The sequence below is a fragment of the Bactrocera tryoni genome, chromosome 4 (genome assembly GCF_016617805.1).
Source record: "Bactrocera tryoni isolate S06 chromosome 4, CSIRO_BtryS06_freeze2, whole genome shotgun sequence".
Classification (NCBI taxonomy): Eukaryota; Metazoa; Arthropoda; class Insecta; order Diptera; family Tephritidae; genus Bactrocera; species Bactrocera tryoni.
The window spans coordinates 43705347-43729251 of NC_052502.1; the positions used below are offsets into that span (position 1 = coordinate 43705347).

Below are 23905 nucleotides of genomic sequence, written 5' to 3' on the forward strand. Positions count from 1 at the left end.
TTTGTTATAGTTTGTTGTTAATCGACTGTGGTGAGTTAACTGATATCAAATATCACTCAACGGCAATTATTTATACGAAAATGTACAATAATTCTCTGCGTCAGTGTAAAGCAGAAAAGTCAGAAAGTTGGACGAATATTCTACAGAAAAAGGCATTTGCGCACCGGTATTTGATCACTCGTTATTTGTCAACTTCTATCACTGCAGTTGATCAGCTTCAAACGTACATTTCAACGCGACATATTGCTATTGCTGTTCTTGTTTTTTTTTCATTTTTCAATCGGTTGTTTGTGATTATATCGTAAGAGCTTAGCTATTTCCCTACATGTGTCGCGGATTTGAGTTTTTGCAGACTTCTATCTGTGTGATTGCTCGCGTCAATGTTCCGGATAGCGAACGCGGATGTGTCGTGCCGTTTGTGATTTCGAACAATTGAAAATTCTTTTTGACAATGTTTTGTCTCCCACACAAGAACCCAACCGGTCTGATAATCCCTCGAACGTATCAAATGCTTGTGCTTACCGACATGCTCTCGATTAGGGCTAAACAATGCGAATGCGCATGTATTTACGATCACATACACACACATACATGCACGAAATTACAAAAGTTTTTTGTTGAGTGCCCAGAGCGCTGACGGCGCGAGTACGCCTATCAAAATAATGACAAGCATAAAGCGCGTAATGTGTGCGCAGACGCATTGCATACATTTGTATTGTAGTTGTATATATTTACACTTGTACATATGTATGTATGTGTTTTTTTTATTTTTGATTTCTTCGATTGTCAATAAATCGTTTATGAATCTCGAATGTAGCTGGTAAATAATCAGGTAAATGACTTTTAACTATTCGTGTTATTGTTGTTGTGGTATAAACAAATTAATGCGATTTAATTGATAACTGGCTTCCAGCACAAAAACTCTGTTGAACTGCACTAAGTAATTCAAGGGTAAAAGCTAATTGTGTAGATTAATATCAATTGTTGTTGTAATAATGAAAAAATTAATAGAAGTAATCAGCTAATAATTTTTAATAAATTTGAGATTAAAACAGAAAAATTGGATATATAAAATGGTCACGTGAGCTCATTTCTTTTAGGTTAATAACATTTTTAATTTGGATCATATTCCGTTGTTATTACAAATATGACTATTTAATATATGAGCTGCAATAGGTCGCAGCAATCGTTATTTCTCTTTTTTATTTTTCATTATTTTCAAGAATTAAAAACTCACGAAAAAATATGGCAACCTTGTTAAAAGGACTCTTCCATTTAGTCTCACTATAATTTTACACATTCTGACCAACTCGAATGATTTAAACGGGTATATTGGGGGAAAGAAATGGACGGACTGATTGAATTCATTTTGACATTGCCCCGGTATACTCGAGAATATATTTTGAAGCAGTTTTTTTGTATAATAATACTCACTGACTTGCCATATATGTATGGAATAAAACTTGCTGGAAGAACGAAATTCATTATAAGAAGTATATGGGAGGTGGAGGTAGTATTGACTCGATTTTATCTTTTTATGTCAATGGTAAATACTATTATAAATAAATAACTACTAATAAAATGTTCCCTGGATTTCGTTAAGGTACCTCACATATAATCGTCAATCATATGGAGTAAAATCTGACGGATATTCGAAAATCCTGATATTAGTTATATGGGGTATAGGTTGAGTTTTCGCGCAATTGTAATGTTAGGCACAAATATATACTGTTATGAGTAAAATACATATTCCCTGAAATTTTTATTGAAATAAGTCAAATATTGGCCGATATATCCAGTACAAGGTCACCTGAAAGTTCGCAAATCTTTATATTAGCTATTTGAGGCCACAGAGAAGTATTGACCCGATTCAACCTATTTTTGACACACAGAACGGAATTTCATTGTATATCTAAACCATTAAACGATATTATCGGGCAAAAAGCAACTATAGGTACTGGGGTCGGAATATTCGGGTCACACAACATTTGAATCTGTGCCTATCAAATTTATTTAAGATTTGCCGCCTACTAAACCAAACTTGCGCAAAAATTGCTTCCAACAAGATGGCGTTACATGACATGCAGCCAACGAAACAATAAATCTATTGAAGGAAACTCTTTGTGACCTCCAATATCGCGTGATTTAACATCGCTGGACCTTTTTTTTATTGGACCATTCGAAGTCGTATATTTGTATATTCTAATGTTCCCTGGGTTTCATTAAGGTACCTCACATACCATCCCAATGATATGGAAATCTTGTTGTTAGTTATATGGGAACTAGCTCAAGTGTTTGACCAATTTTATCCATTTTAGGTACAAAGATACTAGACTGATATGAGTAAAACACGCTCACTCCATTTTATTAAGATAACTAACGTATTGGCCGATATATTCGCTTCAATCCATTTTAGACATCAGGAACGAATTTTCTCTGAATTTCAATTTCGTATATCTCGCATATAGATCGATATTTTCTGTAAAAAGTAATCTTTGGATACAGGTGTTCGCTTTGAACAATTTACCACTGTCTGGTATAGTTCAAAGGCTATACATACCATACTTTAAATATGCTAAGTTTAATTTCGTTATATTAATTGCCTCTTCATTTGTATATCGTAAATTGAAAGAATCAAAAGAAATTTATAATTTTTTTATTTAGAAAGTAGGAGCGGTTGTAGTCCGATGTCGTCCATTTTCACAATGTAGCATAGGAGTGTGTAAAAGTTTTAATTTTAATTTTTTACAGTACCGTTATAAGGAAAGTATAAGGAGTTATAACGCGATTTCATTCATTTTCACCATGTTGCCCACTTTTTCAAATTTTTTCCCACATATCTTTAGCTTTTATTAATGATCATAGACTTACTTAGTTCTGTTAATACCTTTTACTGCATACTATAAATATTTATATTAAAATCAATCTAATTATCTCGAATGTTTTATAGTATATGTGATATGTGCCAAATTTTGATTTACAAGCTGCGTTCCAAAGTAAACAGGTCTTAAAAAAAACAGAACAAATGTTTTTTTCGGCACGGTGCCATATCAGGTGAAAACGAAGAGTGGTTAATGGTTAAAATGTGATTTTTGGTCAAATAATCGGTCACAAGCGTCGATCGATGGGACAGCGTATTATCGTGCAACAAACGTCAACTTTCATCTTCGCAATATTCGGGCCGAATATGTCGAAGACGGCACACTAAACGCTTCAAAAGTTCAAAACTACCGCATTAACGTTTTGGCGTCTTACATTTTTGAATTTTCTTTATTACATTTAAAGAAATATGTTAGAAAATAGTATAATGCTCTTCCAAAATACAGCAATTTAACCATCCCCCTTCTTTGATATCCGGCAGCCGGCTTCGTGGAATATGCTCGTATTTCGAAATAAATATAAAAATCCGTGCTTATATAGTATTCGCGATTTGAAAGAAAAATATATTTCTTTATTTGATGATGTACATACAATATATGTATGTGCTTAGGTATTATTCTCTTTTCCAAAAACAATTCACAACCATTAGTGGGCAAGCAAGAACTGTACAGTGAACAGTTGTTAATTTTATCATGTTCACACTAAAAAATGTTTGGGTGGCAATTGAACTTCATGTATCGCAAACAAGATTTATTTCCTTACAATTCTCAGCAACGAAAATTTGCTATAAATTCCTCATTCTGAGTTTTGAATGTCATTAGTTCAGTATCAGCTGTTAACAAAGCACAAACAAACTACAACAAAATGAAAGTAAGCAATCCACACATCCCTCTAATATATATTTATATATTTATAACACTTTATCATTTGTTTTCAGTTCCTTATTTGCTTGGCTCTCCTCTTCGCCGTCGCCCAGGCTAACCCCGGTATCGTGGCACCTTTGACTTACTCGGCTGTGCCCACCGTAGCCACCTATGCTGCATCTCCATATGCCTACAGCGCTTATGCCGCACCTGCCGTTGCCACCTACTCACACGCCGCTTACTCCGCCCCGGCTGTGGCCACTTACTCGCACGTTGCTGCTCCAGCAGTGTACAGCGCTCCAGTCGCCCGTGTTGCTGCGGTCGCCCCCGTTGCATACTCTGCTCCGGTCGTCTCAACTCTGTTGAAGAAATAGAGGACTTTGTTTTTTGGATTTTTCTAAATAATGCTTTTTGTTGATGGACCTGTGAATAAATGTTGATTAAGTTGTAAATTTATATGAACGTGTATTTTTATTACCTCCACCAACAAAATACACATTTACGCAAGGTTATAATACATCAATTGAAAAGTTCCCTGCCCACCATGGTAAAACATATTTTTGTTTTGCAAAACTCTTTTTTTCTATTCAACATAATTCCCTTCAAAGGTGATATACTAATTATCTTATTACAACTTTTGGATACCATTTTTGTAAGACGATTTATCCTTTGCTTCTAAATACGCGTTAATTTCCTCGACCATCTCTTCATTCGAAAAATTATTTCGAAAAGGAAATAGTCCCGGGGGCCATATCTGGAGAATACGATGAAGCAGTTCGAATCCCAATTCATGGATTTTTGTCTTCGTTTTCACTGACTTGTGACACAGTGCAATGTCATGGTGAAACAGCATTTTTTTTTCAAATGAAATAGCTTTTCAACGATTTCGGCCTTAAAGCTTTCCAATAATGATAGTAATATTTGCTGTTGATAGTCCTTCCTTTTTCAGGTAGTCAATAAAAATTATTCCATGCGCACTCCACACGTCATGACCTTGCCAGCCGACTTTTGAGGTTTTCTGTAGAGTGTCTGTTATCTCAACTTCATTTTACGGTCATCCAAAATTGGTTTGTGATCTCTTTTAATGTTTTCGTCGGCAACAACTTCTTTTGGACGTCTAAACTTAGCATATCAATGCTTGATGGTTGATTTTCCTGGTGGAGAGTCCGAATAATTTTCGTCAAGCTAAACCTTGATCAAATGTTGAAAATGATAATCGTTTGTTTTTATGAGGGAAAAGCATCAAAACCCGGAGTTTGGAACCCAACCTATGCCTAACTCATGTACATGTCACGGAACAACTTTACTTCATGGTACAGAAAAAGACATTTAAGTCTCTTAATCTTGTAAGAAAAGTGAAAGTGTAAATTTAAAATCTTCCCTTAAGAGGCTACTGGAAAAATAAATCGCACTAACGTCATAATGGAATTGGAACAGATATCTTCTAAAGCATCCACACCCACTCATTATTTAGGTTAGGTGGAAATTCAGTTTTCCACGTCGTGTGTTTATCCCTGAGCACATGAGTGGGTCCATCAGCTTTTGGTTAAGGTTTTCCTCCGTTCTTAACACATTGTGAAACTCTCAGTTCTCTCATTTCTTCATATGTAGGCGGCTCTAACAGCTGGATTATTCGTACATATTCGACCCCCTGAATGTCAATGGGCGGCACGCTGGCCGGCTTACTCGGATTGTAGAAAGATTTTTCTTAGTATACACTCCTCGAATGATATTAAGGGCCTCTTTGTAGGTCTAGCCTTTTTGACCTATTCGTATTCATTATTGGATCGGAAATTCGTTGTGCTTATAAAGTTTAAGCGTAGTTTCTTCAAACAATTTTAATATGATTTTAAGAAATTTTATATCACTGTCTGTAGAGAGGGGTTCTGAGACATAAGTTTACGAATTGTTAACGGGAAATGATGAAGTAACGCTTTACCCTCCATTAAATCATAGGATAAAAAAATTTAGATTAAGCAACCTATATTTGTTGATTAGTTGATTACCTTGTTTAATTTTTCAATTAACTAATTCAAGCTTTAGGCTTTATAAGCTGTCTCAGTGTTTGTGGTGGTAATTCCCACAGTGTCACAGATAACTAATACTTCTTATATAGTATATTCATACTATTACGATCAAATTGAAAGGCGAATTTTTAATTTATACTTCCTGTGTTTTTTGAATCGGTAAATGTTTTTTTCTGTAAGTTCGTAGTGCTGCTAGTGACATCTTTGCTAAATTTCACGTAAAAATTTTCATTAGTATTTGAGATACGCGTCGGTTTCTGTGACTCTAAAAGTGAATTCTTCGATTGAATGTCTGAATTTATTGAACAAAGAAGTACGATAATGCACCACCTCATACTGCATTGGTTATTCGTGATCATTTGGCCACATTTTCAACTAATATCGTGCCTCAACCATCGCATTCGCCTGATTTACCTTCGTGTAACTTGTGGCTGTTCAGCAAACTCAAAAGACCACTACGAGAACACGTTTTGACTCAATTGAGAATATAAAAGCTGAATCGAAGAAGACTCTGATGAAGGATTCTTCCAAGTGCTATGATAAGTGAAAAATTCGTTGGCATAAGTGCAGTACAGCGGAAGAGGATTACTTTGAAGGAGATGAAATGGATAAAATTCACCTTTCAATTTGATCACAGTAGTAGTATCCCCGCCGCTACTCTCTGAATGTTACAAGCTTCACAGAAAACTTAATACACCGGATCAGGGTAGAAACTGCACATGTTATTTCCACAAAATTTGTTTCTAATTTATCAATGACTACTTCTTAAACTTACAGAAAACCCAAATTTTTGTTTTCTAGGTTAGTTTTCTGAAGCAGCAACTGTTTAGAGACTTCGCATATTTTACAGTTTTGTCAGAACCATGCCAAAATTAAAAAGACACTACTTTTGGAAAAACAAACAGTTGGCTGAACGACGTTAAAGTCAGCGTATGGCCGGGTTTGGTGCTCGATATACCATAAACCAACATGCTTTCAATCATATATTTATTAGGGTATCATTGCCTAAGAAATAAGCAAAAAAAACATCGATTCTCTCAAACCCCGAAGGCTCTTAAAAGAACTCGAAAACCAATTAGTAAATTGAAAACGTTCGTATGAATATTGAGTGATTAATATAATTCGAATATTCGTAACATTGCACAGTGGTTCAGTTTGTATGAAGCCGCGGTCATAAATACTTCCCGTGAGTTAGCGCTATGAAATTTTTACCAAAAATATATCAAATATGCATAAGTAAAAACAAAAATTGTTCATCGGACGACTACGTCTTATAGCTAACATAGCACAGTAATTGCACCTATATGGTAATGAGGCTTAAAAATACTTCTCATGGTAGCGGACCACCAATACATTAAATAAGGCGATAAAAAATACTTAAGAAATCGGAAAAGTGGCTAATATGATTTTTAATTAAATTATTTCCCCATCCAATCCGCATGCTTCGCCTGAAAGAGTAATATCATACCCAAAAATCCTGTAGGAAAAGGACAAATTATAAATTAATTTAATAAAGAATGTTCCTTGTAGGGTAATATTAAGTACCCAGTATGTATATATACATGCTGGATCAAGCAAGGATTTAAAGACTTTTTAGTAAAAAAACATCAATTTTATTTTCCGCTTTCCGCCAACGCCATTGAAATCATATATACAAGCATATTTTTTATCGCGAGGAACTAACAAATCATATATTTTATAATATTTTTAAATGTAATCTAATCATCATAACGACTTTTAATAATTAAAACTAATTCACCAAAATATTTGTATTAAAAATCAGTCATCAGCTGTATGCTATAGTAGTCTGATCTGTACAGAATATTCGGATATTGTAACGTTGTCTTTGGCAATAACCTAAGCGATTCGGGCAGATATCTCGTCACATAAAGACATTTTCTCTACATGGACTTGAGTATTATAAAAATATTTTTTCTCCATATCCTTCGACTATTTACTACTTATACTCATCTACTAACCGAAAAAATAGATCTTTTAGTTTTAGATAAATCCATCGTTTTTTATGATGACCACCACGAGGAGGTGTTTTTCGGCGAAATTTTTTACGTAAAATTCACAAAATATTATCAAAATGTTGCTCATGAATGTTGCTCATAAATGTGATCTAAAATATATTTACTCATTTGTTATATAAAAATTAAGTGGTGAGATTGACATTTTTTTGGCCGTCAAAGTAGTACCTAGTTTAGATTTTAAACGAACTACTTCAAAATCCGTAGTTAATCTCATTTTATTTTTTAAGATTTTTAGGCTTTACGCTGAGGCAGCTTTTGAGGTCGTAATTAACACACTGTCATAGATAATTAATACTTTTAATATTTATGTACATATGTACATACATATATACATAAGTGTTATATAATAACTATGAAACTATCAGAAAACTAAACGTCCATTCTTATTGCAACTACTAACAGATCTAAATATGATATGTTTCCGAGAGTATTTTTCAACGCAAATAATAAAAAATATATTGTTCTATATACAAGTATATATCACTTAATCAATATTTATTCACAGGTCCATCAACAAAAAACATTATTTAGAAAAATTCAAAAAACAAAGTCCTCTATTTCTTCAACAGAGTTGAGACGACTGGAGCAGAGTATGCAACGGGGGCGACCGCAGCAACACGAGCAACTGGAGCGCTGTACACAGCTGGAGCAGCAACGTGCGAGTAAGTGGCCACAGCTGGGGCGGAGTAAGCGGCGTGTGAGTAGGTGGCAACGGCAGGTGCGGCGTAGGCATATGGGGATGCAGCATAGGTGGCTACGGTGGGCACAGCCGAGTAGGTCAAAGGTGCCACGATACCGGGGTTAGCCTGGGCGACGGCGAAGAGGAGAGCCAAGCAGATAAGGAACTGGAAAAGAGTTATGGAATGTTATAAATATATAAAGAAATATTGGAAGGATGTGTGGATTGCTTACTTTCATTTTGTTGTAGTTTGTTTGTGCTTTGTTAAGAAGCTGATACTGAACTAATGACATTCAAAACTCAGAATGGGCAATTTATAGCAAATTTTCGGTGCTGAGAATTGTAAGGAAATAAATCTTGTTTGCGGTAGAAGAAGTTCAATTGTCACTTATGGCTTGGACTAAACATTAAATTGAAGTGTGGTGTCTGTATGTATGTGTAATTAGACTATGTGTGTATTAGATTTTTCAAAAGCAAACTTAATAAGCTCAATAATGATAGTTTGTTGTGGGTACATTTTAATTGTTTACTTATGATTTTGCATTATGAATGGTAAATAGAAGAATTCAAACATTATCAGTATGTCAATAACTTTTTTAAGTTTTCAAAGCTAACAATTTTCGTAAGGAAAGAGCATTTTATAATGTTGTTTTAATAGCTCTTTTATGCCTGTATAAATATTTCATTACGGTTTTGTAAATTTTCGGGAGCAATTTTTTATGGGTTCTTAACTTATTTCGTTCTAAAAAGTTAAGCAAAGAAATCGTTTGACCTTTGACTGGAATACGAATATAAATTATTCTTTTATATGATAGCAATTTAATTTTATTGGGTGTCGAAAAAGTTTTTTCGCATTTCTAGTCAAATTTCAACTTATTTTATTTGTATATATGTATGTATAACTATAAATTAATAAACAAATATGTAACATTATGGTCGATCACTTTTTGCCATTTTACCGCCAGAGACATTATTCCATCAGTGTAAAATTTTGATCAGTGTAAATCGAAATTTCGAAATTTCCAGAATGGAAGCGTGCGAACCATTGTTGCGCTACACCAACTGATAATCCACGGCGAAACTTATAAAAAGTTATTGCGTGAAAATGTTCGCTGTGAATTCACTTTTTTGCCAAGAAGAATATTTTAAGTTACAGTAAGCATACAAACAGCGCTCGTATAACAATACTTTCTGATTTTTCATAACACAAAAAATGTCAAAAGTTGTGAGTTGTTAGATTACAACTCTAGGGTTGCCAAACCTCGATAAAAATATAAAAGCAACCTACGAAATAACGTATTTTGCTTACCGAATTTTATTAATATTTATTCCAACTGGGAAAACCGAAAATATTGTTTGTCAACGTGTAATAATATAAAAAATTAAATCAAAGAGAAAAATAATTAACTGTTTTTGTTATCGTAATGTATTTGGAGAAATATACATTATTTATAAATTTTTAAGAATTATTGCGAACACAACACATACAAACACAAATATGCAATCATTTTGTAATATCATCATGCCATGAAGGTATGTACATACATAGGTAATAATGACACCGTGAAAAATTGAACAACATAACTTTCCATTGAACTTTCGTATATATATTTGTATGTGTTGAGAAATTTTGCAACAATTGAAACCGGTATGTTTATGTCGAATTCTAACAAGCCACACACACACAGAAAGGTACTATTGCCTCAAGCAAGCACACAACTACCTACGAATACGTGTGGTACTATGTATGTACGTATACCATATATCTATATCAAAAAATGTGTAAACCAGAGCTTACAGCTTGGAAATATTGTAGGCGTGTGCTCTTATTAACCATTCTATCCGAATTTAATGCTATACCACCAAAAGTCGGGTTCTAGCGTGGCAAAATTTTGCTATAAAATATGCTCGCAGAATCGTAATTGATATCAGTTAACTCACAGCAGTCAATTAACAGCAACCTCTAACAAAATGAAAGTAAGTGTACTCTACAAGAAGTCAGGCAATTTATTTCAATCGGATTGAAGTTGTAGTGTAAACAATTTATAACTCCTTTTCTTCTTTCCTTACAGTTCCTCATCTGCGTGGCTCTCCTCTTCGCCGTCGCTCAGGCCAATCCCGGTTTGGTGGCTCCTTTGACTTACTCCGCCGCTGCTGTGCCCGCCTACACCGCCTATGCCGCCGCTCCCTATGCCGCCGCTCCTTATGCCGCTTACTCCACCTATGCTGCTCCTGCCGTCGCCACCTACTCACATGCCGCTTACGCTGCCCCCGCTGTGGCCACTTACTCTCATGTTGCTGCACCTGCTGTCTACAGCGCTCCAGTCGCCTCAGTAGCTTCAGTGGCTCCAGTTGCTCCAGTCACCTACTCCGCTCCCTTGGTGTCCACTTTGCTGAAGAAGAAGTGAACAGTTGACGAATGTGCATTGTAAAGGATATTGTTGCAATAAATTATAAAGCGAAAAAAAATCATACAATTTTGTTGTTCTTGCCTACACTTTTCCATAGTTGGTAAAAAAATTTAGTTTTCAACCCGTAAATTTTATTCTTACTACGTAATTTCCACCAAGTTAATTTTTTTTCAGTAGAATTATGCCACATTTTAGAATACTGGATCTAATTTGAAGTGCTTCCTAAGAAAATTAAGACATGTTTTTGGAACTTTGCCTAGATAGTTGCAGTAATTGATTTAATTATTTTAGAGTCAAACCCAATAACACGAACAAGTATATTTACTTGTAAGACATGGTCACACAATCTTTGTCTGACTGTTAAATATGGTTAAAAATCCACAAAAGGCATGAAATTCAATATACTGGGATACCGGAGCAAACGAAATGCGATAAACTTCGTAAATTTTTTAAACCAAAAGTAATTAAGTCGAAAGTGTGTTGTCTTTTAACGAAGTTACGGATTTACCAAAATTACTTTATAAAGAAACGGTGAGACGACAACTATCTTATTCGATGTATGGAAGTTAGATACATTGAAAGAATACCATCTTACCATCTATTATATTCTCTCTAAATTTCTTTAAAGTATTTTCATAAGTGTATTTAATACACAGAAGGAAATGTGAGGAGAAGTTCTTTGTGCTAATTAAATTGATGATAAAGCGTTATAATTTCAATTTATAATAACTGATCAATTATAAATCATCGGTTTGTATTTCAATTCTAAATAAAACCGTTATATGAGGGATGGAAGTGGTTATCATCCGATTTCACCTTATTTCACGATGTCGCAAGATGTTGTCGAAGTGACTTTAGGAGTGCAAATTTAGGTATTTTATTTATTTATAAATGTGAAAAAAAATAATACAATTATTTTTACACGAAAAAAAAGAAGCACTGGCTGCCAGGACCTTCGGCTCGCTGGTGGATCTAAGGCTAGATGACTAAAATTAAGTTCTATTGTCCACGCTTTATATATTTATAATCTTCATAAAATCTATATACATGCTTAAGTAAAACAAAAACAAAGTTCTTATCTAAGCTAGGTAGGATGCCATATTAAATGTTTTAGACCGCATTTATCCAGATATTTTGAAATTTTTGTAACGTTCTCGAGAGACGTAGTTTTCAAAAGTGTTGTAGGTGTTTGGTTATCGAAGATAGTCTCCTGGTTGCTGTGAAATGGTGGCATTCGTCGAGCAGGTGATGGACTGTTAGTGAAGCCCACGGGCAATGTTGGCAGTAAGGCGGACTGGACCGATTGAAGAAGTACGAATGTGTGGCTATTGTGTGCCCTAAACGTAGGCGGACAAATGATTTAACATCGTTACATCGACAGTTTGGTGGATAGGTTGGTTTGCTCCTATCTGGGTTATTTAAAGTGTATTGGTGCTGGATGTGTCTCCAATTCTCCATTAGCGACTTAAGTTGGTGTTGGTGTGCCATCTTATATAAGTCTTTATTCTCAAGAAAGTCAAACGTAACGAGCGGTTCACTAGCCGCTAGTTTAGCGCGTTTATCCGACAGTTCATTCCCGCGTATGCCGGCATGGCCTGGAATCCACATTAGTTTTATATTGGGGCTATTTTCAGCTAGTTTGCTCCGGATGCAAGAAATGACGTTAGATTTATTCATGACATTTAAGATATAGTTGATTTGCTATCTGTACAAATAATTGCTTTCAATTTGGAATTTGAAGCGAAAATGATAGCGTTGCTTCTGCTGTGTAAACGGAGGCGTAGCTTGGCAGGATTCCAGCTTTAATTGTTGCTCCTTTGTCATTTTTCGTAAAACTTATCGAGTGTTTAGCGATGTAACCAAAGAATTTTCACAAAATATCGATAATCGTTTAAAAAAATTAATTTTTTAAGTACTTAATTTAAACAAAAACTTTGAACTATTCTCTGTGTGAGTGATGACTTAGAAACATTAATCGTTGTCTGAAGAAATAATGTGTCCTATTTGCTCCTGACTCTCAGGAAATGTAAATTAGTAAGAGCAATTTTTGAGTAATTTTTCGATTGCAACACAACTTTTTATTTCATAACTCTTACATATTGATTATTTCAAAATTAAACTAAAGTTTTTTTCTTAAAATCGGGAAATTTTTGTCGGTGATTTTTAATAACTTGCAATAGACATTGACTTTTTCGAAATAAAGTCACTCAGATCTACTGATAAGAATTGGTCTGAATTTCCTGGCTCAATTTCAAATTTCTTTTTTGGATCAGTGGGAAATCGAAAATGTCGATGAGGCACCTCTTAATATTAATATTAAGAGCTCAGGTTTTACCAGAACTTGTTTTTAGTCATGTCGGATGAGATTTTCATGGTAACTAAGAAAAAAAATAAAAACTTTTTTTGGCCCACCTTAATATAATATATGTATATATACGCACTCGTTTGTCAAAATCTTCCATTACTATTCTGCATAAATGTGGCTATTGATGGATGTGGTGTCATTGATGCAACGTTGGATATCCTCCTTTAAAGCACGCGTGGTTGTGATTAGTGGTGTTGCTATAGATCTGTGATTTTAAATAACCCCATAAAAATTAATGAAATGGTGTTAAATAACATGATATAGGGCCAAATTCTGATCTCCAAAACGAGAGAATACACGACCTAGAAATGTCTCATGCCGTAATTGAAGTGTGTCACGGACTGTATGATATATGGCATCGTCTTATTGATCGACATATTGGCCACATCAATATCATCCAATTTCGGCAAGAGGAACTGGGTTATATGTCACGATGTCGAGCACTAGTTACAGTCACTGCTTAACCAGCCTCATTTTCAAAATAGTAGGGTCGAATTATACTGCCAGTAAAAAATACACACCAAACAGTGACTCGTAGCTGCATTTGCTTTTCGACAATCACATCTGGGTTCTCAGAACCTCAAAAGCCGCAATTTCAAACCCATCAAAATGAAAATATGCTTAGGATGATTTTGCCTGAAATATCTTGGGGTTTTATAGTACATATAGTGCCCTATATATACTCGTACTAAGCCTAAACTGTCAGCTGTAGATTTATTTGTACTCAAAATATGTAAGTTAAATGCTTTAAAAATATAAATTTATTAACATAATATCGACCCTTGAACAAAGCAGTTTCAGCATATCATATAATCATAAACAGCAACTCTACTTTAAAAACGGAGAAACCACTGGGGCGCTATAGGCGACTCGTACAGCGGGAGCTACGGCAGCGACGCGTGCAATTGGAACGCGGTATATGCTGACAGCAGGAGCTGCATAAGCTGAGTAAGCCGTGTATGGAGAGGTAGCGTAGGTTGCAACTCTGTGCCCAGACTGGGAATAAGTTTTGTTTACGTGGCATTAGAAGTCGAGTTTCAATATAATGTATGACACGCCAAGGTAATGTTAAAAAACACGAAAACAAAAGTTATTGGAATGCCTCTTGGTATTCGATTAACCGAATTAACCGGATAGGGACTTAGTCGTATAATAATATTTGGCTTGCAGTATCCGGATAGTCGTAAGTTGTCAACTATTCGATTAACCGCTCATTTTCGACTATCCGATTAAACGTTCGTTGTCGACCATTCGAATATAAAGCGTTCACTTCTACAAATTTGCTAGGTATACAAGTATAAGTTTATAGAAACTTTGTCAGATGGCAGTTACCAGTGCTTGAACGGATCATCGAAAATTAGACTCGACGGATGGATCATCTGAGACGTAGCCGCGGCCAACATTTGAAAGAGATAATCTTCAAGAAATAAATGCCAAAGAATGTTCATTCGAATGATAATAAATATTCCCCATTAAATTTGAAGTTTCTGTCTATTTTCTTTCAAAAAGTAGGCAAGCTCGAAATGCATCACCTTTTAAATATATTCATGGCATGATATTATAAAATGATTGCGTAACAGTAAAGAAAGTAATAGAAAGTAATTAAGAACGTCATTTTATCCTACTGTATCGACTTAGGAAAATTATGCCTTATATATCATATATTATTCTCTTTGATTTAGTTGGCCTTAATTTTCGAGTTTCTGAACACTAGGAATAAAACGATATATCGAAATGATCATACACATTCTTGTTTACGCTCTCAGACTATCATTTGTATTCGGAGCATCTTCAAATGCGCAATTTGCTCAGTCGCTCTTTATGTGTACTTCAAAAGACTGAAAATGTATGAAATTAATGATCTTTGTCCAAAAACGTATAATTTTAATATGTTAGACGTTCTTAAAAACTTTTAAGACAAGATTTTTAATTTCGACGTATGGTTATCTTTCTAAGGCTAAAATTACACTGGTCAAAAATATTTTCTTGTTTTTACTCATATAATGTCGGCCTTCGTTCTGTAATCAGAATCAAAACTACAAGGTCTTATAAACTCTGAAAACACTTCAAACTATCAAACAATAGAGCAGGGCTATTGGTTCGCGCTTGAAACTATTGAATTACATATGTTGTTTCCCATCAAAGAATTTTGTAACATCAATTTTTGTAGTTTTTAAATTCGACAAGCAACTTTAAGTTTAATTACCCCTTTTCTTGGCTTTCTCCGTTTTGATGTACAATTGATAGGCCAATATCTGTTTCCTGAAATCATGGTAGCTTTTGTTCTTAAAATACCGATCCTAATTAACCTTAAGAGGATATGGTTTTATTCAGCAATAATTTACTTTATTTTCTTCATGGCCATAAACTGGGTCAAAAACCAATATTTTCAAGGCAGGTTTTGGAAAAGCCATTACCAAATTACCTGTTTAGCTATCAGGGACATAATATTTTTTGGGCTCATTTATACTGGCAATGTTCAGACAGAGTGAGAGAAAGACAAAGAGAAGGAGAGAAATATAGAAAGAGAAAAGAAATACAGATTGAGAGAGAGAGAGTGAGATTTAAACTCCTATCGACACTGTAAAAATGGATGAAATCGGAAGATACTAGTGCGATAAATCAAAGAGTAAATCTGCCAGAGACATACAATTTTACCTCTAATATGGTATGAGAGGGCTTTTTTGACCTTTGTAAGTTTCAAGAGAATAAACTTGATCACCCGATCTTAGTCCTTCCTTATTTGTTTAGAAATGTGATTTTCACGAACATTTTGCACGGGAGATAATGCGAAAAGTGAGCTTCATTGTTGAACAAAACTTTGTTGCAAAAACGAAACTATTATTTTGGTAATATATTGGCTCGATTTTCAAACGTGTGTGTTCTGTGTTTAATTGTTATCTTAGCTAAAATATTTTTGAACGAAATGAACAAAGAGATAAGAAATAAGCCCGAAAATTTACAAAAATGTGGCGAAATATTTACACAGGCTTTTAAACAATATCGTACAATGCTCCTTCATTACGAAAACAGTTTGCTCATTGAACACTTTTAAAACTTAAAAAAGATGTTGACGCACTGACAATGTTTGAATTCTTCTGTTTTCCATTCATAATTAAAAATCATGAGTAAACAAGTAATAAGTAGCCACAACAAACTATCATTATTCAGTTTATTAGGCTTAATTATAAAAAAATCTAATACACACATACTTACAGACACCACACTTAAATTTAATGTTTAGTCTAAGCCATAAGTGACAATTCTCAGCAGCGAAAATTTGCTATAAATTGCTCATTCTGAGCTTTGCATGTCATTAGTTCAGTATCAGCTCTTAACAAAGCACAAACAAACTACAACAAAATGAAAGTAAGCAATCCACACATCCTTCCAATATATCTTTATACATTTATAACACTTCATAACTCTTTTCCAGTTCCTTATCTGCTTGGCTCTCCTCTTCGCCGTCGCCCAGGCTAACCCCGGTATCGTGGCACCTTTGACTTACTCGGCTGTGCCCACCGTGGCCATCTATACTGCATCCCCATATGCCTACAGCGCTTATGCCGCACCTGCCGTTGCCACCTACTCACATGCCGCTTACTCCGCCCCAGCTGTGGCCACTTACTCGCACGTTGCTGCTCCAGCTGTGTACAGCGCTCCAGTCGCCCGTGTGGCCGCGGTCGCTCACGTTGCTTACTCTGCCCCAGTCGTCTCAACTCTGTTGAAGAAATAGAGGACTTTGTTTTTTGAATTTTTCTAAATAATGTTTTTTGTTGATAGACCTGTGAATAAATGTTGATTAAGTGATATACATATTTATAGAAAAATATATTTTTTATTATTTGGGTTGAAAAATACTCTCGGAAATATATCATATTTAGATCTGTTAGTAGTTGTGATAAGAATGGACGTTTAGTTTTCTGATAGTTTCATAGTTATTATATAACACTTATGTATACATGTATGTACATATGTACATATTAAAAGTATTAATTATCTATGACAGTGTGTTAATTACGATCTCAAAAGCTGCCTCAGCGTAAAGCCTAAAAATCTTAAAAAATAAAATGAGATTTACTACGGATTTTGAAGTAGTTCGTTTAAAATCTAAACTAGGTACTACTTTGACGGCTATCATGGTCATCATCAAAAACGATGGATTTATCGAAAGTTAAAAAATCTATTTTTTTCGGTTAGTAGATGCGTATAAGTAGTAAATAGTCGAAGGAGTTGGAGAAAAAATATTTTTACAATACCTACTCAAGTCCATGTAGAGAAAATTTCTTTATCTGACGAGATATCTCCCCGAATCGGCTTAGCTTATTGCCAAAGACAACGTTACAATATCGGAATATTCCGTATAGATCAGACTACTATAGCATACAGCTGATGACTGATTTTTAATACAAATATTTTGGTGAATTGGTTTTAATTATTAAAAGTCGTTATGATGATTAGATTACATTTAACAATATTATAAAATATATGATTTGTTAGTTCCTCGCGATATAAATATGCTTGTGTATATGATTTCAATGGCGTTGGCGGAAAGCGGAAAATAAAATGGATGTTTTTTTACTAAAAAGTCTTTAAATCCTTGCTTGATCCAGCATATATATATACATACATACAGGGCACTTAATATTACCTTACAACGAACACCCTTTATTAAATTAATTTATAATTTGTCCTTTTCCTACAGAATTTTTGGGTATGATATTACTCTTGCATGCAAAGCATGCGGATTGGATGGGGAAATAATTTAACTAAAAATCATATTAGCCACTTTTCCGATTTCTTAAGTATTTTTTATCGCCTTATTTAAAGTATTGGTGGTCCGCTGCCATGAGAAGTATTTTTAAGCCTCATTGTCATATACATAGGTGCAATTACTGTGCAATGTTAGCTATAAGACGTAGTCATCCGATGCGAGCCATTTTTGTTTTTACTTATGCATATTTGATATATTTTTGGTAAAAATTTCATAGCGCTAACTCACGGGAAGTATTTATGACCGCGGCTTCATACAAACTGAACCACTGTGCAATGTTACGAATATTCGAATAATATTAATCACTCAATATTCTTACGAACGTTTTCAATTTACTAATTGGTTTTCGAGTTATTTTAAGAGCCCTACTCTGTATCTTCGGGGTTTGAGAAAATCAATGTTTTTTTTTGCATATTTCTTAGGCAATGATACCCTAATAAGTATATGATTGAGAGCATGTTGGTTTATGGTATATCGAGCACCAAACCCGGCCATATGCTGACTTTAACGTCGTTCAACCAACTTTTTGTTTTCCCAAAAGTAGTGTCTTTTTAATTTTGACACGCTTCTGACATGTGTAGTTATTTGCAATGCATCTCAGAGATAGCGGTAATGCATATGGCTCTCTTAAATATACATATTAATAGCGTTTTCTTAAACGCAATAATTTAATTCAGGTTTGTTAAGTACAATATAATAGATATTGTAAATAATTTTATTTGAATTTTGCTATTATTTCAATGAAAATTAAATATTTATATAAGGTTGCCGTTTAATGAGGCAACAATTTCATCGAGAAAAGAAAGCGCTATAAATCATTTTATGCTTTCTACCCTGATCCGGTGTATTAAGTTTTCTGTGAACCTTGTAACATTCAGAGAGTAGCGGCGGGGATACTACTACTGTGATGAAATTAAAAGGTTCATTTTGTCCATTTCATCATTCCTTCAAAATAATCCTCTCCCGCTGCAATACACTTATGCTAACGAATTTTTCAGTCATCATAGCACTTGGAAAAATCCTCTGTCGAGGTGACCATCAGAGCCTTCTTCGATTCAGCTTCCATATCCTCAATTGAGTCAAAACGCCGGTGTTCTCGGTGTGGTCTTTTGAGTTTGCTGAACAGCCAGAAGTTACACGAAGGTAAATCAGGCGAATGCGGTGGTTGAAACACGATATCAGTTGAAAATGTGGCGAAATGATCACGAATAACCAATGCAGTATGAGATGGTATCGTACTTCTTTGTTCAATAAATTCAGACACAGTAAAAATCGAAGAATTCACTTTTAGAGCCTCAGAAGACGACGCGTATCTCAAATACTAATAAAAATTTTGACGTGAAATTTAGCATAGATGTCACTAACAGTGCTGTCAACTGACAGAAAAAAAATTTACCAATTCGAAAAATTAAATAAATTAAAAATTTGATCACAGTAGTACATGATCAGCATGATCAGACGGGTCGATTCAGTATTTACGTGAACAAGTTCCTCAGTTTTAGAGACGTCGATCTGAAAAATTTCGCATGTCTTTTTCTGCTAATATAGCATATATGTAGCTGTCATACAAACTGATCGATTAAAATCAAAATAAAGATCTTTTTATACCCTTTATGGCATAAGAAATGTTTATTCTCACATTATTAAAATTCTACATTAAGGACAATACTGCCTAGGCGCTTAGTGCTCCGTAGCTGTCAAAGATTGTTAACTCATTATTTTAAATACAAAGTGTAAATTTCAGGGGAGAAAAATTTCTCTGAATAAAAAAATCTTCAGCAGAATAAAATAAGAATTTTTAAACAACTTAGCTGAAATGAACGAGATTTTCAACACAATCAATTAAAAACTATAAACATACACACTTACACAAACAACTATTCTAAAAGTAGTCATATAAAGGTAGTTATATAAGGAATGGGAGCATTCTAGTTCCGGAAGTGTATTATATCATGTATAGTATGTGTGCCTGGTTATGCACTGCTATGAAATTACGTCAATAAATGGAGCGATAATTAAGGTAAATTGTCACTTCTTGCTTTGAATGGTTTGATGGTTAAATGGTGACATGATAGTTCAGATTTCAATAAAGTTCAAATACAAATACAACAAGAAATACATAAACAGGTCTGCACATGCTTTTGACACACGTAATTACAGAAGCAGGAAATAAAAATAAATAAATGGGCTTTTACGTGTACCGGTTTACCAAGCATTAATTGTTCTATAAAATTATCTAAGGTATTTAGTGTTTTTGCAGTACATGTACGTATGTATGTATGTATATGTACATGTCAATCACAAAACCATTTCGCTACGTAGGTGTTTGTTGCCCAATTGATTTGCTCCTAAAGTATCAACTATAAATAGGGTTTGAATTGCGCTAATCAGCATCAGTTTGCAGACATTTGTCGTTGAGCAATAAACAATAAAAAAAACTCTTAAAAATGAAAGTAAGTGACATATATATTTAAATCTTTGAAATATACTTATATAAGTGGTTTCATCAAAAAAATATAAAATAAAGTTTTCTATATGTTTTAAGTTGACTTACCATATTTCTGCCTCGATCTACTTCTAGTTCCTCATCTGCTTGGCTCTTCTCTTCGCCGTCGCCCAGGCTAACCCTGGTATTGTGGCACCTTTGACCTACTCGGCTGTGCCCACCGTAGCCACCTATGCTGCATCCCCATATGCCTACAGCGCTTACGCCGCACCTGCCGTTGCCACCTACTCACACGCCGCTTACTCCGCCCCAGCTGTGGCCACCTACTCACACATTGCTGCGCCAGCTGTTTACAGCGCTCCGGTGGCCCGTGTTGCCGCTGTGGCTCCCGTTGCACGTGTAGCTGCGGTTGCTCCAGTCGCCTACTCCGCTCCAGTCATTTCCACACTTCTAAAGAAATAAGTTTTGGTAGAAATACCACAAAAATGTTGAAGAATAGTTGAAGAATCTGTATATGTGTAAAATAAATTAATCCTTTGTTGAAAATAAGCAGTCGAAATCTTTTATTTAGCGATTAGTGGTAAAAAGAAAAGTTTAAATTTTTAATGTGATTGAAAAGTACATTCACTAAATTGCGCCAAATTCTTTAAGTGAAATTAGAGGGCATTACTTGGGTTCGGGTTGGAGCAACTGAAACTTCCTTATTCATTACTAAATCGACTGTAAAAAGGAGAAAAGAAACAAGAAAGACAAATTTCATCATAAATTATTTATACTATTAATTCGGGCTAAGTTCGGGTGCAACCGACAATTTTTTATTCTTGCAAGAATCAAATGCAGGGAATGCTATAAGATGTAAAACCAATCATATAGAGAAAAGTCAGCTGGATTTTCGAAAATCTTTGTATTAAGTATATGAGGGCTATGGGAACCCATTTTTGATATACAGACACATCAATATAAGAGAAGGATTCTCCCCAAATTTCAGTTATATATAATAGTTTTCGATCAAGAGTCAACTATAGGTGCAGGGGTCTAAATATTCGGTACCTATGGTCTTGAGAAGTTTTATTGGATTTAAACAATTTTTGGTCATAAGGTGGAACACACTAAAAACATTATTCGTGCAAATTTTATCTCGTTATATTAATTACTTCTTGATTGCACAGAAAAGTGAAAGAATCAATTGGAATTTAAAATTGTGTTATATAGAAAGTAGGCGTGGTAACATTCTTGATAACAATCCGATTTCGGCCATTTTCACACTGCGACAGAGGAATGTGAGAAGTTCTATGTTTAGTCAAAATCAAGTCAACTAAAAGTGGGTGGTGCCATGCTCATCCTCCAATTTTTACATCGACTCCCATAAAGCTCTAATATCATCTCGAGTGTAAAATTGTATGTCTTCGGCATATTTAGTGATCGATTTATCACGCGTTTAGTAGTTTTTATTTGGTTATTTTGGCTTAACCTATACAGGAGATATCTAAATTAAGGGGTCAGCAGGGTAATCTGGCCTGTTGTTTTGACATTTTGTTTTCATAAAAATGTTTATTCTACAACAGAAATTTTTTCACATATCATGAGGTACATATAGCGTGGACACTTCACAAAAACAACACATTTTTTCGGAATTTTTTAATGACATCTGTCGGAGAAATGGCTGGGTGAATCACTGGCGGACACGATTTCTCATGTTTGGATCATCTGAAACACAAAAACTCAATTTATTCTTAAAAAGTACGTGTATGGTTATCGTCCCTACTAGAATCATGAAAAATATTAATAAATAAAAAAGTAATTAACTCTTTTTTTTAATTTTTCCCCATGTTTTTTACATAAATTTTGACATAACATTGTCAATAAATAATAAAAAATTATGAAACTAGTAGGGACGACAGCCAGGCGTTTTGTGAACATTTAAAAAAAAATTAAGCAAATCGGTTGAGTAGTTCGACCGGAATCATGTTCGCCAGTTTACAAAAAGTGTGTTTTGTGAAAAACGCGTTTAAATTGCCAGGTGTGCACTCCGAGCGCTCCGAACGTCGAGCAGTTTTATTTTTTTTGGGCCTTTCTCGAAACCTTCTAATGGTAAAGTGGATTTCTTTATTAATTTTAAGGGTATAAGGGAACAGAAAATGCAAAAAAAGAAAGAAGAAAATTACCCTACTGACCCCTTAAGCCAAAGAGATTGCGATCCTAAATTAAAGTCCCATATTTTATTTAAATTTTTGTTTTTTAGTTATGACACTTTGTAGGTTTTCGTTTAATGGCATTGTGTGGGCGTCTACGAACTACGTCTTACTTTTTTTTGGTAGGGAACACGTGTACCAAGTTTCATCAATATATCCCAATTTTTACTCAAGTTACAGCTTTCATGGAGGGACAGAGCCGTCATCTTGATGATTTATTTATATAACCCCATATCTAACTCCATGAGTTTTAGGTGATAGAACCAACAGTTGTAAGAAAAAACACAATTTTGTCAGGAAAAATGTCTTTCACTATGGTAGGCGGGGATTTTTCAATTTATTTCTTATATACAACATAGCATGAGATATACTAGTATAGTTGCCAAAGAGTAATAAAAATACACGTATACTAAATTTAAAACTTAATCAACATTTATTCAAAGGTCCATCAAAAAAAAGCATTGTTTATAAAAATCCAAAAAACAAAGTCCTCTATTTCTTCAACAGAGTTGAGACGACTGGAGCAGAGTATGCAACAGGGGCAACCGCAGCAACACGAGCAACTGGAGCGCTGTACACAGCTGGAGCAGCAACGTGCGAGTAAGTGGCCACAGCTGGGGCGGAGTAAGCGGCGTGTGAGTAGGTGGCAACGGCAGGTGCGGCATAAGCGCTGTAGGCATACGGGGATGCAGCATAGGTGGCCACGGTGGGCACAGCCGAGTAAGTCAAAGGTGCCACGATACCGGGGTTAGCCTGGGCGACGGCGAAGAGGAGAGCCAAGCAGATAAGGAACTGTGAAAGAATTATGAAGTGTTATAAATATACATATAAAGATATATTAGAAGAATGTGTGGATTGATTACTTTCATTTTGTTGTAGTTTGTTTGTGCTTTGTTAACAGCTGATACTGAAATAATGACATTCAAAGCTCAGAATGAGCAATTTATAGCAAATTTTCGCTGCTGACAATTGTGAGGAAATAAATCTTGTTTGCGATACAAAAAGTTCAATTGTCACTTATGGCTTAGCCTAAACAATTTTTAATGTGTGGTGTATGTGTGTGGCTCTGTACTCGTTTTTCTTTACTCAAATATAATAACATTAACATTATTTGCTGTCGTCAATTCTTGCTTGTCCACTCATGGTTTCGAATTGTTTTTGGTATAGAGAAAAATACCTAAACACATACATCTATGTATGTACATACATCATCAAGTAAAATAAAGTAAAAT

The 23905-nt window shown here is 34.7% G+C and overlaps 5 protein-coding genes across 5 annotated transcripts; 3 read left to right on the forward strand and 2 right to left on the reverse strand.

Moving 5' to 3' along the window:
- Positions 1 to 8360: 8360 nt before the first annotated feature.
- On the reverse strand, positions 8361 to 8749 carry LOC120775127 (cuticle protein 16.5-like). Its single transcript, XM_040105151.1, has 2 exons — positions 8719 to 8749; positions 8361 to 8651 (listed from the first exon to the last, which is right to left on the reverse strand). The coding sequence occupies exons 1-2, from the start codon at positions 8722 to 8724 to the stop codon at positions 8361 to 8363; spliced, it is 297 nt and encodes a 98-aa protein (XP_039961085.1). The 5' UTR covers positions 8725 to 8749.
- Positions 8750 to 10456: 1707 nt separating this feature from the next.
- Positions 10457 to 10893, forward strand: LOC120774566 (cuticle protein 16.5-like). The gene is made up of 2 exons (XM_040104300.1): positions 10457 to 10462; positions 10558 to 10893. Exons 1-2 carry the CDS (start codon positions 10457 to 10459, stop codon positions 10891 to 10893), a joined length of 342 nt encoding a protein of 113 aa, XP_039960234.1.
- A 5702-nt stretch (positions 10894 to 16595) lies between these two features.
- On the forward strand, positions 16596 to 16997 carry LOC120775125 (pupal cuticle protein C1B-like). The gene is made up of 2 exons (XM_040105149.1): positions 16596 to 16630; positions 16698 to 16997. Exons 1-2 carry the CDS (start codon positions 16625 to 16627, stop codon positions 16995 to 16997), a joined length of 306 nt encoding a protein of 101 aa, XP_039961083.1. The 5' UTR covers positions 16596 to 16624.
- Positions 16998 to 20459: 3462 nt separating this feature from the next.
- On the forward strand, positions 20460 to 20943 carry LOC120775124 (larval/pupal cuticle protein H1C-like). Its single transcript, XM_040105147.1, has 2 exons — positions 20460 to 20488; positions 20617 to 20943. The coding sequence occupies exons 1-2, from the start codon at positions 20483 to 20485 to the stop codon at positions 20941 to 20943; spliced, it is 333 nt and encodes a 110-aa protein (XP_039961081.1). The 5' UTR covers positions 20460 to 20482.
- Positions 20944 to 23165: 2222 nt separating this feature from the next.
- LOC120775126 (vitelline membrane protein Vm26Ab-like) lies at positions 23166 to 23573 on the reverse strand. Its single transcript, XM_040105150.1, has 2 exons — positions 23537 to 23573; positions 23166 to 23465 (listed from the first exon to the last, which is right to left on the reverse strand). The coding sequence occupies exons 1-2, from the start codon at positions 23540 to 23542 to the stop codon at positions 23166 to 23168; spliced, it is 306 nt and encodes a 101-aa protein (XP_039961084.1). The 5' UTR covers positions 23543 to 23573.
- Between the last annotated feature and the right edge of the window lie 332 nt (positions 23574 to 23905).